At 54.1% G+C, this 16,344-nt stretch overlaps 7 protein-coding genes across 7 annotated transcripts; 2 read left to right on the top strand and 5 right to left on the bottom strand.

Moving 5' to 3' along the window:
• Positions 1 to 1,384: 1,384 nt before the first annotated feature.
• On the top strand, positions 1,385 to 4,297 carry SODALDRAFT_336149 (striatin Pro11; the record flags this gene model as incomplete). The annotated part of the gene is made up of 4 exons (XM_028612567.1): positions 1,385 to 1,517; positions 1,646 to 1,930; positions 2,121 to 3,959; positions 4,038 to 4,297. The coding sequence occupies 4 exons, from the start codon at positions 1,385 to 1,387 to the stop codon at positions 4,295 to 4,297; spliced, it is 2,517 nt and encodes an 838-aa protein (XP_028470216.1).
• A 339-nt stretch (positions 4,298 to 4,636) lies between these two features.
• SODALDRAFT_287640 (DNA repair protein) lies at positions 4,637 to 6,391 on the bottom strand. The gene is made up of 2 exons (XM_028608574.1): positions 6,187 to 6,391; positions 4,637 to 6,125 (listed from the first exon to the last, which is right to left on the bottom strand). The coding sequence occupies exons 1-2, from the start codon at positions 6,280 to 6,282 to the stop codon at positions 4,998 to 5,000; spliced, it is 1,224 nt and encodes a 407-aa protein (XP_028470217.1). The 5' UTR covers positions 6,283 to 6,391; the 3' UTR covers positions 4,637 to 4,997.
• Positions 6,392 to 7,027: 636 nt separating this feature from the next.
• On the bottom strand, positions 7,028 to 7,953 carry SODALDRAFT_374753 (inorganic phosphate transport protein PHO88; the record flags this gene model as incomplete). Its single annotated transcript, XM_028614695.1, has 3 exons — positions 7,806 to 7,953; positions 7,565 to 7,725; positions 7,028 to 7,476 (listed from the first exon to the last, which is right to left on the bottom strand). Exons 1-3 carry the CDS (start codon positions 7,820 to 7,822, stop codon positions 7,028 to 7,030), a joined length of 627 nt encoding a protein of 208 aa, XP_028470218.1. The 5' UTR covers positions 7,823 to 7,953.
• Positions 7,954 to 8,806: 853 nt separating this feature from the next.
• SODALDRAFT_326578 (mitochondrial ribosomal protein s19-like protein) lies at positions 8,807 to 9,511 on the top strand. The gene is made up of 4 exons (XM_028610201.1): positions 8,807 to 8,913; positions 8,983 to 8,998; positions 9,076 to 9,255; positions 9,334 to 9,511. The coding sequence occupies exons 1-4, from the start codon at positions 8,871 to 8,873 to the stop codon at positions 9,365 to 9,367; spliced, it is 273 nt and encodes a 90-aa protein (XP_028470219.1). The 5' UTR covers positions 8,807 to 8,870; the 3' UTR covers positions 9,368 to 9,511.
• On the bottom strand, positions 9,444 to 10,537 carry SODALDRAFT_341838 (transcription initiation factor TFIID 23-30kDa subunit). Its single transcript, XM_028613053.1, has 2 exons — positions 10,223 to 10,537; positions 9,444 to 10,155 (listed from the first exon to the last, which is right to left on the bottom strand). The coding sequence occupies exons 1-2, from the start codon at positions 10,424 to 10,426 to the stop codon at positions 9,739 to 9,741; spliced, it is 621 nt and encodes a 206-aa protein (XP_028470220.1). The 5' UTR covers positions 10,427 to 10,537; the 3' UTR covers positions 9,444 to 9,738.
• A 620-nt stretch (positions 10,538 to 11,157) lies between these two features.
• On the bottom strand, positions 11,158 to 13,495 carry SODALDRAFT_326581 (APC10-domain-containing protein). Its single transcript, XM_028610202.1, has 3 exons — positions 13,078 to 13,495; positions 12,043 to 12,433; positions 11,158 to 11,974 (listed from the first exon to the last, which is right to left on the bottom strand). The coding sequence occupies exons 1-3, from the start codon at positions 13,295 to 13,297 to the stop codon at positions 11,401 to 11,403; spliced, it is 1,185 nt and encodes a 394-aa protein (XP_028470221.1). The 5' UTR covers positions 13,298 to 13,495; the 3' UTR covers positions 11,158 to 11,400.
• A 41-nt stretch (positions 13,496 to 13,536) lies between these two features.
• On the bottom strand, positions 13,537 to 16,105 carry SODALDRAFT_287653 (NOSIC domain-containing protein). Its single transcript, XM_028608575.1, has 3 exons — positions 15,967 to 16,105; positions 15,818 to 15,907; positions 13,537 to 15,709 (listed from the first exon to the last, which is right to left on the bottom strand). Exons 1-3 carry the CDS (start codon positions 15,999 to 16,001, stop codon positions 13,810 to 13,812), a joined length of 2,025 nt encoding a protein of 674 aa, XP_028470222.1. The 5' UTR covers positions 16,002 to 16,105; the 3' UTR covers positions 13,537 to 13,809.
• Between the last annotated feature and the right edge of the window lie 239 nt (positions 16,106 to 16,344).

Here is a 16,344-nt window from a genome sequence, read left to right on the forward strand (position 1 = left end):
GGCGTCGCATTGGGTTGGCGTTGCGTTCATGTACAGCCAACTTCCAGGAAAAGGTCTGAAACGATTACGAGTTGCATTTCCAAGGGCGTGGTCGCCAACTTGTGTGGCAGGATCTCAAGAGGAAAAAGGGGAGGAATACCACCCGTGCAGTGCCGAATGGCTTCGCTCTTGGTTTCTATTGATATGGAAGGGATGGAGAGGAACGTATCCATGTTCCCCTGGTCCAAGGGCTCAAGCTCAACCAGTTCATTATGGGCTCTGCATCATCTATGTAACAAGGAACAATGTGTATACTCCGTACATGTGCCGGGCGGATTTCCAGTTCCAAAGCTAGGGTTATATGGAGTTGAATACACGATTGCATCTATCGATCGCCAGCGACAGCAACAGCTAGGTCTTTGTTGTGAAAAGAGGGGCCTGGACTATGCCTTACAAGATAGGATTTAAGAAGTACAGAGGATCCTATTCTCAACTCTGTCTTGTTCTCTCGAGCTGCCAGCTTATTCAGACGTCGCTCGTGTTTGTGTTTATTAAGGTGTAGGTATTTACGGAATATGTAACTTGGTACTCGCGTACTAACGAAGATAAAGTACCTAGGTACCTTAGGTAGTTCAGGTACCTAAGGTACCTACGGAGTACCCCTAGATACGTACTTCGCACCTTCCCGACTGACCGTGCCCTTGCCCGTACAGGTAACTGAGAACCTTCCCTTGCTCCTTCTCTGGTGCTCCAACTCCAACTCCTGGCCGTTCTTGGTGCATCGGCCTAGGGGGTAAAGAAAAAGCCACCATAAACGCTGCACGACAGGCAGCACGACGACCCAAAACCAAATTCTCTGCGACAACCCATCCAACCTATCGCATTACGTGCGACCTCAATCAATCTTCTATCTTTCTAGCTATCCTGCAGCAAGCATTCTTCTGAGCTTTGACGACGTTACCTCGCATTTATCGACACCAATCCTCAATTGTCACGAACGTACGCGCCGACTTGCCTCCAAGTTTCTCGGGTTGAGGTGTCCTCCAAAGCTATAGCCATATAGCCAACCTCCCTGAAAAGGGCTCGAGTGGGACCCTCGACACTGAGGGCTTCGCGTCACAGCTTACCATCCTTACAGTTTTTGTTCTTTCGTTCCCTTGTTTTTTGCCTTTCCCTCTCCTTTTCGTCATTGCTAGCTGGGCCTTGGCCAAATGCAACTCGAGCTGCCCGCGCTCGCCTCCAGCTTGACGTCGCACCCGACACAGGACCCAACCGCGATAGCTCGAACGCACACCCCAGACACCAAGTCTATCATTTTGATTCAGAGACAACCCGGTTCAGCTTTGGGAGGGGGGCATACAGGGACATAGGACTAGGGGGTCCATTCTCTTTCTTGTACGCACTCATGAGCTGGCCACCGGGCTCCGGTAGGGCGATGAACCCTGGCAACAACATGGGCGGAGGGCCCGCCGATGCCGCTGCTGGCGCGCAAGCTCACAGCTCGAACCTCCCCCATGCGACCGAGTACACACTACAAGGTAAGAGCAGCCGTCAATACTCTTCTCTCGTCCTCCACTCGATATGGGGGTTTTTTTTCTTCTTCTTTCTTTGGCTTTCTGTGCCTCCAGACGCTCGCTGACTTGGATCCTCCCATCGTCTTTCCCAGGTGTAATGCGCTTCTTACAGACGGAATGGCATCGATACGAACGGGAAAGAAACTCATGGGAGATCGAGAAGCAGGAAATGAAAGCGCGGATAGCCAACCTGGAGGGTCAGGCGAGAAGGGCCGATGCCACCCAGAAGGCCCTGAGCCGTTATGTGACCATTCTGGAAAAGAAGATTCTGAACCAGAAGATGATGCTTAAGGGCGCTGGTACTACGTCCGAGGTTGAGGAGGAATCGGCCAAACGCGAGAAGGATCGGGCACTACTGATTCAGGAGAGGCTTCGATGTAAGGACATATCCCCCTCCACCGTTTCTCTTTTCTTTTCTTTTCTTTTTCTTTTCTTTTCTTTTTCTTTTCTTTTCTTTTCTTTTCTTTTTCTTTTCTTTTCTTTTCTTTTTCTTTTCTTTTCTTTTTCTTTTCTTTTTCTTTTCTTTTTCTTTTCTTCTTTTTCTGTATTAACACGATCTCTCCGCAGCTTCGACCGGACCTAGCACGAACGTCGAGGAAGATATTGTCGTCAAGGGTGACGACGAATCACAGCGCGCGGACCTGAAGGCCTTCCTAGACCAGTGTCAGGAGGAGTTCACCTATCTCATGGTCACTCCGGCGAACCCCTTGCCTCCTCGCGAATCGCCACCGTTACCTATTCTGGACGAACATCCCGGAGGGGAATACCCGTTGCCCGGTGGCCAACATGCGATCGAACCCAATTTTGCCCAGCCTATGCGTCAGAATGTTAGAGACTTCAACCGGCCGGGACCGCCGCCGAGCCATGCTCCCCCGATGCAACGGAGCCAACCATCCAACTTGCCGCCGAAGCAGCAGTCAGACCTTCCACCTCATCAGGCGACCACTTCCGAGGCAGACAATGCCGGCGTTATGTACGCCGCCGGGACTGAATGGCCACAACCTGTCTCGGTCTCCGTTCGTCCAGTTGACGACAACATGCAGCGTCCGAGTCATGGCTTCGAACCTTTGAATCCCACAGACAGCCTCGGGGGGGCCGTACCAAAGCGAGACGTCGCGGCCGGAACCGATGCCTGGGAATTCCCGGAAGGCTCTCTTTCCGAACTGACCCCGAGTCCTGCGCAAGCCCAGGGCTCGAACCGTCCAGACACCGACGTCTTCCCCAATGCCGATAGCATCCCCAAGTCGCCAGCCAGAGCATCGAGCTCACATAGGAGAAAGGGTTCCATGTCGAGGCGACGCAGCTCAGATCAGGGACTATCACTGAACGCCATGGCTCAGAAATCCGATGGTGGCAACTTCAGGCTGCGATTCGGACTCAGGGGCCATCTTGACACCGTTCGTACCGTCATCTTCTCCGGCGGCGGCAGTCCTGGCGAACCGGAAATCTGCACCGGGAGTTACGATGGCATGGTCAAGCGCTTCCTCATCCCGAGGTTCGATGGCCACACCTCGATGCCGACGTTGGATCTCGACGTCGTAGCCAACTTCACCCACCGTGGCCATACTGGTGCCGTTCTGTGTCTGGCGTCCTGGTCTCCGTCTCCCAACTTTTCCACCGGCGGACGTGCGCAAGGCGACGGCTGGATCTTTTCTGGAGGCCAGGATGCCACCATCCGTGTTTGGGAACGTGGTCGCGTCGATCCCAAGGCGACCATCGATGGCCACACCGATGCCGTCTGGGCCGTTAGCGTCCTTCCGGCCACCCTCGGCGCCATTTTCGGCCAATCCAACCCCTACGGCAACCCCGATAGGATCTTGCTCGCATCTGGCGCGGCTGACGGCACAGTGCGCTTGTGGGCGGTGAGCGCGCCTCCACAGCTCACCTCGCCGCAACCCAGCAATAGCCGTGCCGGACCGCTCGGCAACCGGGGCCGAGTGCGTGGAAATTCAATGAGCTCCGGCAGTGCGTTTCCCAGCTCGCCCCAGCCCAGCATGGCTTCGAACTCGCCTTTCAACCATACCCTGGTTCACAACCTATCCAGGTCGGACGGCTCCTCGGCTAGCGCGACCTGCATCACGCCCCTCAGCCCAACCGGCGAGACTTTTGTCGTCTCATACTCGGATGCCGCCATCATCGTCTACGACACCCGATCCGGCGAACAGATTGGCACCATGGACAGCCTCGAAACGTACGACGGATCGCTGGCTACCAGTGTCAACGCGGTCGTCGCCACCACGGCCGGCCTGGATCAAGGAACGCACCCCGGTGGCCTCCCCGAAGAAGAGGCGGCCACGAGCAGCGGGCCGACGGGAGGCAGCAGGTCAATGGCCGGCTCAGGCGTCGAGGGTGTTATTATTTCGGGACACGAGGACCGGTTCATTCGCTTCTATGATGCCAACAGCGGTAAGAAAAACACATCCTTTGGTTCTAGGTATTTCTTCAAAGTAAGTGAAGCTAACGGAAGGGTTAAAAAAAAACCAGGCCAATGCACATACAACATGCTGGCGCACCCGGCTGCCATCTCGGCCTTGTCGCTGAGTCCCGACGGGCGCGAGCTGGTCAGTGCAGGCCACGACGCCAGCCTCCGTTTCTGGAGCCTGGAGAAGCGGTCTTGTACGCAGGAGATTACGTGCCACCGTATCATGCGCGGTGAAGGCGTCTGCTCTGTCGTGTGGAGCCAAGATGGCAAATGGGTCGTCAGTGGAGGCGGAGACGGCGTCGTCAAGGTGTTTGCGCGGTAGTGTCGTGACACAGAGACCTCACCAATTCCGTCGCAATCAAGGTCCATCTCTATCTTTCCAGTATTCGACGAAGAGCCCTCTCGAGCTCCCTCACCACTCTGTTTAGACTCCTCTCCACCCGCTCCGCCCGAGTCTCAATCCAAGCCTATGTTACATGACGTTACCGACTTGAACTGGTTTGAACTGCTTTGAAGATACGGGCATTCGCAACGAGAAACTCGTTGGGCATTGGCGACAGGGGGTCCAGCCGCTAAGGGGGTGCGTTTATACCAGCTTCTTCAGGTTGACCTGAACGTACAGATAAGCAATTTTTATTCCAATTTCTTTTTTTTTTTTTTTTTGGCATAGGTATGAGGGCCAGCGAGGACATTGTACGAAGTAGGGAAATGGGAGAAGAGATGAAAGCGAAAATGCAGACGGAGGATCCGTTCCACCGTCGACGATGCTCTTGTGTAATGTGTAAAACTTGGCGGGACTACTGCAGTATTGCGATACCCCAAGTACAGTTTTGTGTGACCGGATTTCGACATGGTTCCGTTCGATATCCCTCTTTTTATGGATTATCCCGAATGAAAAGGGAAAAGAAATAAAGAAGAAACAAAAAGGCATATTGTGCTTCCCGTCCCAAACACATCCTATCATCAAAGTCGTAAATCGTAACAAGCAATGGGGGAGGAGGTGCAATGGAAAGATATCAGGTCTAGAGTTCCATCTCCTCTACCTCCATCCCGCATCCCACACAAGTCTTGACGGTCATGCCGTCCTCGTTTTCCACTGTCCTCCCCCACTCGTGGACATGCCTCCCGGAGCCGATGGCGTCGCCGAACTTCTTGGGTCCGTCGGCAGCGGCACCACCCTTGGCGGCCTGACGACGGAACGCCTCCGTGCGCGTCTTCTTCTTGAGCTCGGTGAGTTTCTCCTTGAACTTCTTCTCCTTCCGGGCGCGCGCGGCCTCCTGGCGGCGCGCAAACTCGGCGTCGAGGGCCGCCTCGCTGCCCCACTTCTTCCCGAAGGCGTACTCCTCGACCTGGCAGCGGAGGAAGAGCATCATGTCGTGCCAGTGGCTCTTGTGCGGGTTGGGGCGGGAGAGGTGCGGGAGGATGTCGGCGTCGCGGAGCTCCGGCTCTGTGAGGAGGTAGTCCTCGCGGCACTCGGTCTTGGTGAGCAGCGAGTAGCGTTCGGGGAGGCGCTCCTTGCAGGGGGAGCAGACGCGCACGCCGAAGACGTCGGCCCAGATGTGGTCGATTTCGCGGGCGCCGCACTCGCGGCAGGAGTGCGCCGCTTGGTCGTCCTTGTCTTGCAGAACCGAGAGGGACGGTTCGAACGGCCCCGCCTTGGTGCGCTGGAGTTTGCGGAGGGTTTGGAACCGTTCCCACTCGCGCTGCGTCATGCCGGCTGGTTTGGTCTCGGCTTCGGGTTGTCCGGGTTTCGGTTTCGGCGCGAGGGCCGTGTTGTGCGGGTCATCTTCGACAGTGAGGAAGCCGCCTTTGGTGTCGGTCATGGCGGCCATGTCGTAGTCGACGTATTTGGTAAAGTTGCGGACTGGTTTCAGGGGCCGGTAGCCTTCCTCGCCTGGCTTTGCCCGGGCATCCCGGACGGTGGATGGGGGCTTGTTGGATGGAGATGAGGAAGAAGGACCAGGGCCGCTCGATTCCGGTGCATCCGACGTGGTTATCGCGGAGTGTGGGCGTTTTCGGCTGTTGGGGATGTGTACTGTGTCGGTTGCTATGAACCCGGACGGGGTCTTGTCGAGGCCAGGTGACCCGGCAGCGTGACGGGCGGCTTCATGTTGCTCTCGAAGTGCTTTTGCTTTCAGACGGTTCTCTTCCTGGCAGAATGTCAACTGGATTGTCTAGCCGAGCCGACAGGGAAGTCGAGGGTGTTCGTACAATTCTGCGAGTCATCTCCGGGGTGGGACGAGATCCAGCGGCCACAGGCAGTGCTTGGGATTGAAATTCCCCCGATGGTGTTTTTGGTCGTCCCATAGAGGTTAATATTCAAGGGGAAGGTACTGAGTTAAATTGGGAGTCGGGTTTGTTGTTGTGAGCGTTGACGACTGTCTGATTCTGGATGCCTATGAAGTAAAGGTTTGGGGGGGGGGGGGGCAAAATGAGGAGGTTCAAAGTGCACGCGCTGGGACGCATCCGGGGTCGAAGTATTATGTCATGGTTTCAGTCGCGAAATCACGTGTCCCAATTTCTCGCCCTTCTCTTTCCCGTTTGTTTTCCCCTCCCCCCTTGGAGATATGATATACAAGTTGATAATTCTGCCAGGAGGATCTTTGCACGGTAGAATCTTACAGAGGCACTCTACAAAGGTGCTTATTGTAGTCTTTGACATTGCTACCAGAAAACATCGGTATTTGAGGCATGCATGCTCAACTCTCGCCCATTGGAGATAGCACAGTCCAGGAATCGAGGATATCAGACCTGCAGAGGAAGACAGGCAATGGGGCAAAAACCCGGACCAACAAGCGGAAGGCGTTCCCATCGCGTCATTTGCTCATGTAAAGCCCATTGGGCGCAAATTTATTCCGGTAATTTATTTTATTCTATCCTGTTAGCCCAACATCCTGACTTTCCCGGATTCTCATCTCGACTGGTCCAATGTAGACCGATGGATGAGAGGACTGGCGCCATGCCCATAGGCGAGAAAGATGGAAGGAACGCAACCCGGCCATGCCGCTGCAGCTGCGGCATCAGAGTGACAAATCGCACGCACACGACCGGTTTACTCCTCCTTGGCACCACCACGGCCGGCACGCTCGGCTGCCTCGACTGTCTTCTTATCGCTCTGGGCAGGACCGCTCTGGAGACCGCTCATGAAGCCACCGCCGGCCTTGAAGGGCCGCTTGAGTTCGCCGGAGGCGGGCTGGCCCCAGATGTAGATCTTGGCCAGGTTGCTCTCGAGGGCGCTCTTGAGCGGGATGATGGACTGGACGAGGAGAGGGTTGGTGTACTTCATGTACAGGTGCATGAAGGCCATCATGGCAACGCCCATGGCCTGGGAGCGGAACAGCTGCTTGAGCTGGCTCGAGTCGTACGCATGGATCGTCGTCGTCACAAGCTTGGGCTCCTCGGAGGAGCCCATGGCAGGAGGCTCGACGTATTTGAGCGTTGTCATGTCTGTTCCGTTGTACCATCTGTTAGTCGCCTCTCTCTGCGTGTAGTAGCTCGCCCCTTGTTTCATTGGAAGGTCCTGACATGGCCTCCTGAAGAGAGAAACCCAGACCAGGACACATAAGCCAGGACTTGCGTTTCAACGTACCCTTTTTCGCGTTAATCTTGGACAGGATGTAGATGTAGACTAGAGCAATCAGGAAATTGCTGAAAAGGTAGGCGGCGCGACACCCGTTGAGGACGTTGGGGTCATCGAAAGGGATTTTGCGCGAAACCTGCATCATGCCGAGCATGATGACAAGGTTGGTGCTGTCGACATGACATCTGGGTTAGCGAACGAGTTGTCTCGCGGGCGTGCCCAGCGGAGGGAAGCAAGACAGAAGACGTACACTTGCGGGCTGACCATTGTGACGGGAAATCTGCCGATATATTGAGATAGGCTGTTGGCGGTGACGCGAAGGGGTTTTGCGACGAGGAAAGAAACGTAAAATGTGGCACGAGGAAAAAGGGTTGCGGCAATGATGGGATTTTCTGCGGGCGGAGGAGGAACGCGGATTATTAGGGGTGGGAGATAGCACCGGGAAACCCTTGTTGGGCCTTTTTAGTACCTACCTCACCTTAAGAAGGTACGGATACGGAGTACGTACTTCGTAATTACCTCCGACCTCATGCGCTGGGGATTTTAGGGGGGCGATTTGGTTGTTCAATCAGTCTCTGATAGCGCCATTGAGCGCCACCTGTGAAAGTACTAGGTACGAAGCACTCCGGACTACTCCGAGCTTCGTACACACTGCCCAAGTTACGTTGTAAGGTACCTTACTCACATAATTACATGCCAGTACATCTACATCCTCTTATCAAAGGCCACGTTCACTGTTAGTTGACCTAAAATAAGGTATCTGAGAAGCGACTCCGACGTAGGCAATATCTATATAATTATTACTGGGTTAGGGAATCTGTAACTACTACAGATGAAGTGTAAAATACAGCCCGTTCCCGAAAACTCCATCCGTTATTCCGGCCTGATATCACGTTATTCTGCTCCAAGACGCGAAAGAAATAATATTTCCCAGCAATAAATATAGTCTCATAATACTAAAGTTCGACGAGCTTGACGGAGTATTATGCAGCTGCATCGGGCCTATCTATCACTTGAGGGAGCAATGAAAATGTATCATGGATCACGGACTTGTAGTCCGGCTTGAACCCTGAACACTGCATGTGTCCCACGAAGTTTACTCCGTACCTTAATTACGCCCACTGTAGTCTGTACCTTCGCTAATACCACCTCTCCACGATACGCCCCACCATAACCCGCTACTACGATGGTGTGCACGTGACATTCATCTAACCCAGAAAATATTACCGAGAAGCTCCAACATCGCGAATCCAGACTTGAGGTGTCGTGAGTGACAGAGGACGTACTGATTCCACGAACCAGCCATCTGCTCAACATGCAGCCTACGAGGTATCTTCTCAAGCGCTCCGTGTGGAAGGGTGAGTCCATTCGCGCCAATTCCAGAAACTATCTAATAATAGACCGCTAACTGCTCTGCGTCGGATCAGGTCCCAACATTGTACCGTACGCGATAGACACCCGTTGCCCTTGGCCTCATGCTTCCAACATCCCCGTGTCCACCTCTAACTATTCGAGAACAGTCTCCCCATCGTGCGCCCACAACCCGGAAAGCGAACCCCCCCCATTAGGACGCAGGCCCGTTCAGCAACCATCCTGCCCAACTTCGTCGGCCTCAGGTTCCATGTCTACAACGGCAAAGACTACCATGAAGTAACCATCACCGAAGAGATGGTCGGCCATAAACTCGGCGAGTTCTCACCGTATGGTCCTTCTTTCTTTTTTTTTTTTACTTTCCTTGCCCGATTCGAAACTCGGCGATTATACTAATAACAGGTCAGGACGAGGAAGCCTTTCATCTGGTCGAGGGCCTAAATCACTTGGGGGAGTTTACACATACACTACAATGGCGTCCATGGGTATATGCGAAAAATCAGGCCAGCTCGGCATGTTGTACAATGCTACTAATGTGTATCATATTAAAAGGCTAGCTCCGTTCTTATTTCACATGTTTTGCCCCTTCGAACATCAGGCGTTCTCATTCTAGATGCCCGTGACCCAGAGCACCCATTCCGATCTCCCGTTCCGCCCTATACCATAATAAACGTCAACCGGAAGGACTTTCCGTTAACGCCTAGTTCCGATCTCGAAATGTAGCCCTCCAACGCCGTAGAAGATGTTACCCACGATCCGCAAGAAAAGCCCAGCCGTTCCGTTAATCAAATGTCATCCCACCACCAATCGTTTCACCGGTAGAACTCGCTCCGTTTGACATTCACGCCGTACTCTCCAACCGCCATGCCTAGGTCCTCCATCGTCAGCACTGTCCGGTTCTGGCTTCCACCTTGTCCGCCGCCGCCGTAGCCCGGTCGCTGGATGCCCAACGGACCACCCCGGCCCTGGTCTTTGGTGGCGGCAGCGCCAGCGGGGCCTGTAGGCTGGCCGGGGATCGGGAAGCCGGCCGCAGCGCCGAGGCTGCCCATGGGATTGTTCGCGTTGGTGTTGGATGCGCGGATGCGCGAGTACTGGTAGGCGTCGGCGGCGATGTCGGCGATGAATTTTTGCGTCGCGAGAGCCAGGAGGCGCGCGAGACGCGGGTCTGTCTGCGGTGGCGGAGGGAGGCCTGCCTTGGTCATGTAGTAATTCGTGACGGCGTCGGGGATCTTGTTGTTGGAGACGGGTCAGCCAAAACCCCGTCGGCGGGGAAGGAAGGGAAAGTCATCAGCTCACAATAGGGGCATAATCGTCCATCTTTGTGAGAAACTCGCGCAACGACATATCCTTGCGGGTGGGCAACTTGGGTTCTGGGCCGGGCGCGATCGCCTCTGGTGGCATTTCGGTATCGCCATTCTGGGTCGGTGCCTGGGGCGCTTCTTCGGGGTTGGTGTTGGCATCTGCTGTGTTGGGTTGCGATTCGGGCGCGGTGCTCGCCATGATGTAAAGATTGTATTCGGGGCTTTCGAAGACGTCAAGAGCTTGATAATTGTGGCGTTCCGAAGGGTATCGTTTCTGTGTAAGGTAGTTGATGAGTTGAGGTTGACGGAGCATGAAGGTACCTGGGTGATGGTTACGAATACGGCTACGGAGTGCCTAGTTTGCTTATGTCATCATCCAAGCTATTGTCCATCCCTCGACGCCAGCTTCAACGGTCCTACCGGTCTAGCATTCGCTCCTAGAAGATGGAAGCAGGGCCGGCGACATATTGGGCCAAACGGTCCGCTGATATCACGACGTCTTATGCTGGAGTCCTCGAGAAGGGATGGGCGGTATAGTAGATAACACACAGGGGATTCTTTCTGCTTGCCTGCTTCCCAGCTTTCGAATTGGGGAATGAATGTATAGAGCAAAACGTGTCGGGAGGCAGACAGCTCGACGGGATACCTACAGTGCCATGGTCTTGACATAATTATACACTCAATATCCCACACATACTCCCACTCTCGTCTTATGTGCAGTGCTAGAAGTCTTGGCCGCTCGACAGGTCCACCCAACTAGGCAAACCCTCCCTTTAGGAGAGGCCCTCAAGAGTATCCCAATGCTGCCCCTATATGAGGTGATCATAGGAGAAATGCATACAGATATGGGAATGCGCTACGTGAAACAAGAGTTCATCGCCTACGCGTGTGTTGGGACCAGCGTGAAGGATATCACGGCTCTTCAACATCGACGGGAAAGCGTAGATATGTATAAATACAATGTCCGATAGGAAAACCTAAGCTGCCATGCAAGTGTATGTTATCCGCCTGCACTGTTTCTCCGACTCGCTCTAATATTACTCGTGGGTTATCATTTGACCGCTTAATACCCAATAGAGGATCCATGGCATCATAGCATAGTATCGTCTCAAATATCGCTACCTAGGACCATCCACACCAAGGACCATGCCATCGCCGTAAGGATTGTCTATTTTATCGAAGTTCAGGCTCCTTCATAAAGTCCGGCTCGCCAACCTCTCGCTCGAGGGCCTCCCACTGCTGCGCTCGCAAACGTCGGTCAATGCGCTCAAGCCGCATCTCCGAATCCTCATCCACCCATTCATCCTCGTCACGGCGTCGCGTCGGGTTGTCGATCAGCTCGATTATCTCTGCCATCGGGTTGCTGCTCTCCGTTTCCGCGCCCGGCATGCCCCGGGCACCGCGAGAGTCGCCATCGGCAGCGTAGATTTTGATGCCGCGCAAATGCGTGTCTTTCCCGTTCTGGTGGTTCTCGAGGATCTGCATCTGGAACACGTAGCACACCAGCGTATTCCCGTCCGGCCCGCCCCCGGCACCTACGACGGGGACCTGCTGCCAACCCGACGGGGCGGAAAGCTCCATCATGGCGAACTCGAGGAGGTTGTTCTCGCTGGTTCCCGCTTTGAAGACAATCCGGGTAGGCGTGTACGACTCGTCGCTCTGGTAGTCCACGAAGAAGCGAATGTCGCGGATGCCCACACGCTTGATGAAATAGACGGTTAGCTTGTGAGGCTGCGGCCCATCGGATCTAACGTGAGTTGAGGTCAGCTTTGTAGTCCGGCATGCGCACTTTAGGGAGTGGGTAGTAGGCCATACTGCCAGTAAGCATCCGTGTCGTCGCTTCGCAATTCTTCCACGCCATTGCCAGGCTTGTGACTACTGACAGTGAACTTTCCGAGATTCGATATTTCCTTTAGGCCCAAGGCGCTGAGGTCAGCTGGCAAAGCCAAGTCGACGTCCTGCTCCTCCTCTTCATCCTCTTCGAGCCGGTCCTCGACCTGCTCGTCTATCATTTCGGTACTGTGGTGGTTTAGTTGTTCTTCCATATCGTCGACACTTGTGTAGTCATCCTCCTCCATGGTCTGATAAGAAACAGCTGGGGTTGGAGGTGCGGGAGAAATATTCGTGCCGTTCCCTAGGTCAGGTGTCGCAAAGGAAGCATGAGGTACTTGGGGGAAGTGGGCTGGTGAGAATTGCCGTATTGAACCTGGAAAGCGGAATAAAGTCAGTGGAGGCAATGATAAATGTGATTAATATCCCTTGAGGTCCGTTCCGCTTGGTAGCAGCCTATACCACTGCGTGTTCACGATGTGAGCCGGGTCTCATAGTGCTGTGTCACCGGGGGCGGGGGGTGGAAATGGACCCTTGATCTTAAGTATACTTCGAACAAGCAAGAAGAAAGCTCCTCCTCCATGTACTATAACCAGGCAGTAAGGCAAAAAGAATCTTTCAGTCCCTTAAAAGAGTGTGGCCTCTCAGGCACTGTCAGGAACTCAAAGAGTTATGATTATCATGCAGCTATGGATGCTTGGTGCTTCAGGAGGTGTGAGACCGAGCGCTCTTGATGCTTCTATAAATAACAGATACAAGTATTGAATGATGCTCCAAGTGAGAAGAAAAGGAGGCCTGGGTGTTTGGAGGGGTTTAGAGACATGTGCAGTTCAACCTCGATGGATTTTGGGAGACAGGATGAACCCAAGGTCGAGACGCAGCAGATGAATTACGAGGTCCAAGAACTCCATCATATGAGGTCGAGTTGGACAAAAGAATGTACATATGTAGAAGAAGAAGAAGAAGAAGAAGAAGAAGAAGAAGAAGAAGAAGAAGAAGAAGAAGAGAAAGCCGACTGACCTTGGTGATGGGTGGCCGGTGAGGCCAACGACGCATGCCTGACATTACGGTGCATTGTTGGCAGAAGGTCAGCATGGTCATTTGGACTTGTATCCAGGTGAGGACCTTCTGGAGTGTGAATGTGGTTCCCTTCTGGTGTATGCATTGGGGCTGGTATTCTTGTTGACGATTCTTGGCCCAGCCGACGCGCCCGTCTCGGGCCTCGAAGCGTGCCTTCCATGCCTTCGAGTTGCCCGTGGCCTTTTGGTTCTTTGAATTGCTAGACGGTGTTGTATTGAAGACGTCCTCTTGCTACCTAAGTAAGGTACCTAAGGTAGGTAAGGTAGGTAGGTAGGAACGCGATGTTGTGTTGGCATAAAATGTACGGAGTACGGTACGTACAGTCGGGTCGGGTCAACTATAATTTCGAGTCAGTCCCAAAACCACCCCACCACCACACTACTACCACTAGTCTTCGAGGTCCTCCCATAGAATGCGTCGTCTCATTTAAGATCGACTTCTTTTACGTACTTAGTTGCGAAGGTCGTAACATATCCGAGTTGATTATGGCAACAACATAAACACGAGGGTTTTCAACAAACTACAAAGCAAAATGCTCTGAAATGGCAGTACTGGGTTAACACATGCCCTGAACCAAAAACCGTCCACCAATCCGCCCAACGCCGGCCAAATACGTTTTAAACCCATCGAGGTATCATACAGAGAGGACGAAACATGAACCAGGCTTTCCAGTTAAGCATCCAAGGACTGGCGCTTCTTCTTGGACTTCTTTTCCTTCTTGGGCGTCTCGTCTTCCCCGTCCTCGAGTTTCCTCTTCTTCTTGCCACCGTCAGTGGCAGCGGCCTTGCTGGGTGTGTCCCCGCTGGCTTCGGCTTTACGCAGCTTCTTGAGCTCCTTCTTGCTGTGGACGACAGGCGAGCCATCGGAGTTAAGTTCGACGTCACCACGCTCAAACTTCCTCTTGAACTTGGTGACACTGACGCCGGCCGCCGCCGCCAGCCGCTCGTAATCATCCTCGGTGAGCTTGGAAGGTGTGGCCGCAGCCTTCTTCGAAGGGGTAGCCTCGGCCTTCTTGGAGGCGTTCTCAGCGGCTGCCGCGGCAGCTGCTGCGGCGCGCTTCTCGTCTTGTTCGGCCTTCTTCTGCCGCCTCGCCTCCCTTTCCTTGCGCCGGGCCTTCTGTGCCTTGCGGGCAGCCTTGTCTGTGGGACGTTCGCCATCGGTGTCGTCTGATACGGAGGAGATGGTTGGGGATCTCGGGGGGGCGCCATTTTCACCGCCGTCAGCCATGTCCTCATCCGAGTCGGCCTCAGCGCCGTCGGCGTCCACCATTTCGACTTCTTGAATCAGGGGCTTCTTGTCCTTCTTCTTCTCCTTCTTGTCCTTCTTCGACTTGCCGTTGACCTCGGACGCGTCGGCGATACCATCCGCGTCGGCATTGTACTTTCGAACTTCGTTCAAAGTGAACTGGGCCGGTGCAGTGAGCGAGCCATCGGGTGCGATGTTGGCACCCCTGGGAAGCAGAGGCTTGCCTTCAAGTTTGCGCAGAAGGTTCTCCAGCTTGATACGGCTGGTGAGGCCGAGCATACCCCTCTCCTCCTCGTCGGCACCATCCTCAAACTCGTGCAGAGCGTCAACTCGCAAGCCCAGAGCAGTCTTGGCAGCCAGAGAACGAGCGATCTTGCCCTTGTTTTTTCCGGTCGCCTGACCGACAAGCGAAGAGTGGTAGATGATACCGTACTTTGGCGTATCATGCTTCGTCTTCAGGGCGCGGAACAGTGCCTTCTCAGCACCAAGGATCTGAATGGTGGAACCGGGCGATTTCGCAAGATTGAGGATGGAACCAGAGTGCGCAATCAGACGCGCTCCAACCAGCGTACCGACCAGACTTGTCAGATTGGGTGCAAGCGCACGCATACGCGTTTCCAGGTAGGACGACAGTTGGGTCCGATAATCCGAGTAGGTGATGACCTGACGGGCCAGGAGTTGAATGTTGTCGAGATCCTCCTGAGTGATCTCCGTGCCCATGCTGATCTCAGCAGCTGTCTTCACCGCGGCCTCCAATTCTTCAGGCAAGATCTCGCTAAGATCACACTCGGCGATATTCTCCCGCATACCGGCAGCGAGGACCAGGCGAGCGTAGGCGAGATTGTCATTGAGAATCTTGGCCAGCTCGGGGAAGTGCCAGCCGTACCACTCCTTCGTGCGCATGGCGTAGACGTTCAGCTCCTTGTCAAGATCATCGAGCAGCTTGATGGCTTGGATGACCATGGCATCGACCTTGTCGGCAGAGAACTTGAGTTTGTGGCGCGAAATGGAGTGCGACAGACCAAGAGCCATACGGCCGATGGTTTCCTCTTCGAGACCCGGAATCAGAGAAGACAGATTTTCCCGAACGGCACGAAAGAGGTCCATGGTCGCGGCGTCACAGACAGCCTTGATATCGAGGTCGGGAAGCTTTCCAATAGCGTTTCCGAGCTTCAGATCAGCCACGATCAAAGATGCCTTCTTCTCGTCCTTCATCTCTTGGAGCAGGGTCGCGAGGATGGGAGGGACCTTGCCCTCTTTCAATCCACTGGCTTCCTCGACGGCAACGGCCGAGCTGTCGAACTTGGCGAACTTCTTCAACTTGAGCCTGCAATTTTGTCAGTGGGTTGGAAAACAAAAAGCAAAACACCAGTCCTTTCACCTGGAGTTTTCATCCGGACGCGGTGACACAGAGAACATGAATTGTAACACTTACATTTCGTTGATCTTCTCCGAAGAGGTAGGACCAGATGTTAGCTCATCACGCTTGAGCAGCTTCTTGTCGGCCGCCTTGAAGAGGCCGTAGCTAAGAGATGGTTAGTGCTGAGCTGTCTTCGTTTGCAGTTGCGGAACAGAGAAGCGTACCCTGCTGGCGTCTCCGCCAACACAAATAGAGACATTGTTATCCCAGGTCCTGTTCAGGACTATAAGAACCGGAGAGTTTGTGCTGCTTGCCGTATTGGCCTCCGAGAAGTGTCAACTGAAGATTGCTGGTTCTCGGATTTTGGTGGTTGGAAAGTTTTTAGACCAGAGCTCTGCCAATTTTTTTTCTGTTTTGCAATTGGCGACCTGTAAGGACCCACTTCCAATTGGCACCATGTGTGGGTGAAAGGTGGATTCGCAGAATTGTGTGGGCTCTTCAGCTCCTTCAGAGGTTGCAGAGCCGGCTCCGGACTAACCATCCACCCGAAGGTTGACTATCGGCCGGTCCATGCTTGGGGAAGTGGACTTGGTGCATGACAG

Source organism: Sodiomyces alkalinus, assembly GCF_003711515.1.
Source record: "Sodiomyces alkalinus F11 unplaced genomic scaffold SODALscaffold_1, whole genome shotgun sequence".
NCBI classification, from domain to species: domain Eukaryota; kingdom Fungi; phylum Ascomycota; class Sordariomycetes; order Glomerellales; family Plectosphaerellaceae; genus Sodiomyces; species Sodiomyces alkalinus.

Excerpts from the sequence above, each read along its gene's own strand:
- SODALDRAFT_287640 (XM_028608574.1), bottom strand. The coding sequence starts at position 6,282 with ATGGGACGACCAAAAACACCATCGGGGGAATTTCAATCCCAAGCACTG. Across the intron at positions 6,126-6,186 it reads CGGAGATGACTCGCAGAATT|GAAGAGAACCGTCTGAAAGC; the intron begins GTACGAACACCC and ends ACATTCTGCCAG.
- SODALDRAFT_326578 (XM_028610201.1), top strand. The coding sequence starts at position 8,871 with ATGCAGCCTACGAGGTATCTTCTCAAGCGCTCCGTGTGGAAGG. Across the intron at positions 9,256-9,333 it reads AAACTCGGCGAGTTCTCACC|GACGAGGAAGCCTTTCATCT; the intron begins GTATGGTCCTTC and ends ATAACAGGTCAG.
- SODALDRAFT_341838 (XM_028613053.1), bottom strand. The coding sequence starts at position 10,426 with ATGGCGAGCACCGCGCCCGAATCGCAACCCAACACAGCAGATGCCAAC. Across the intron at positions 10,156-10,222 it reads TGGACGATTATGCCCCTATT|ATCCCCGACGCCGTCACGAA; the intron begins GTGAGCTGATGA and ends TCCAACAACAAG.
- SODALDRAFT_326581 (XM_028610202.1), bottom strand. The coding sequence starts at position 13,297 with ATGGAAGGCACGCTTCGAGGCCCGAGACGGGCGCGTCGGCTGGGCCAA. Across the intron at positions 12,434-13,077 it reads ACCGGCCACCCATCACCAAG|GTTCAATACGGCAATTCTCA; the intron begins GTCAGTCGGCTT and ends TCCGCTTTCCAG. Across the intron at positions 11,975-12,042 it reads GACACGGATGCTTACTGGCA|ATCCGATGGGCCGCAGCCTC; the intron begins GTATGGCCTACT and ends AACTCACGTTAG.
- SODALDRAFT_287653 (XM_028608575.1), bottom strand. The coding sequence starts at position 16,001 with ATGTCTCTATTTGTGTTGGCGGAGACGCCAGCAGG. Across the intron at positions 15,908-15,966 it reads TTGGCGGAGACGCCAGCAGG|CTACGGCCTCTTCAAGGCGG; the intron begins GTACGCTTCTCT and ends ACCATCTCTTAG. Across the intron at positions 15,710-15,817 it reads TCGGAGAAGATCAACGAAAT|GCTCAAGTTGAAGAAGTTCG; the intron begins GTAAGTGTTACA and ends ACAAAATTGCAG.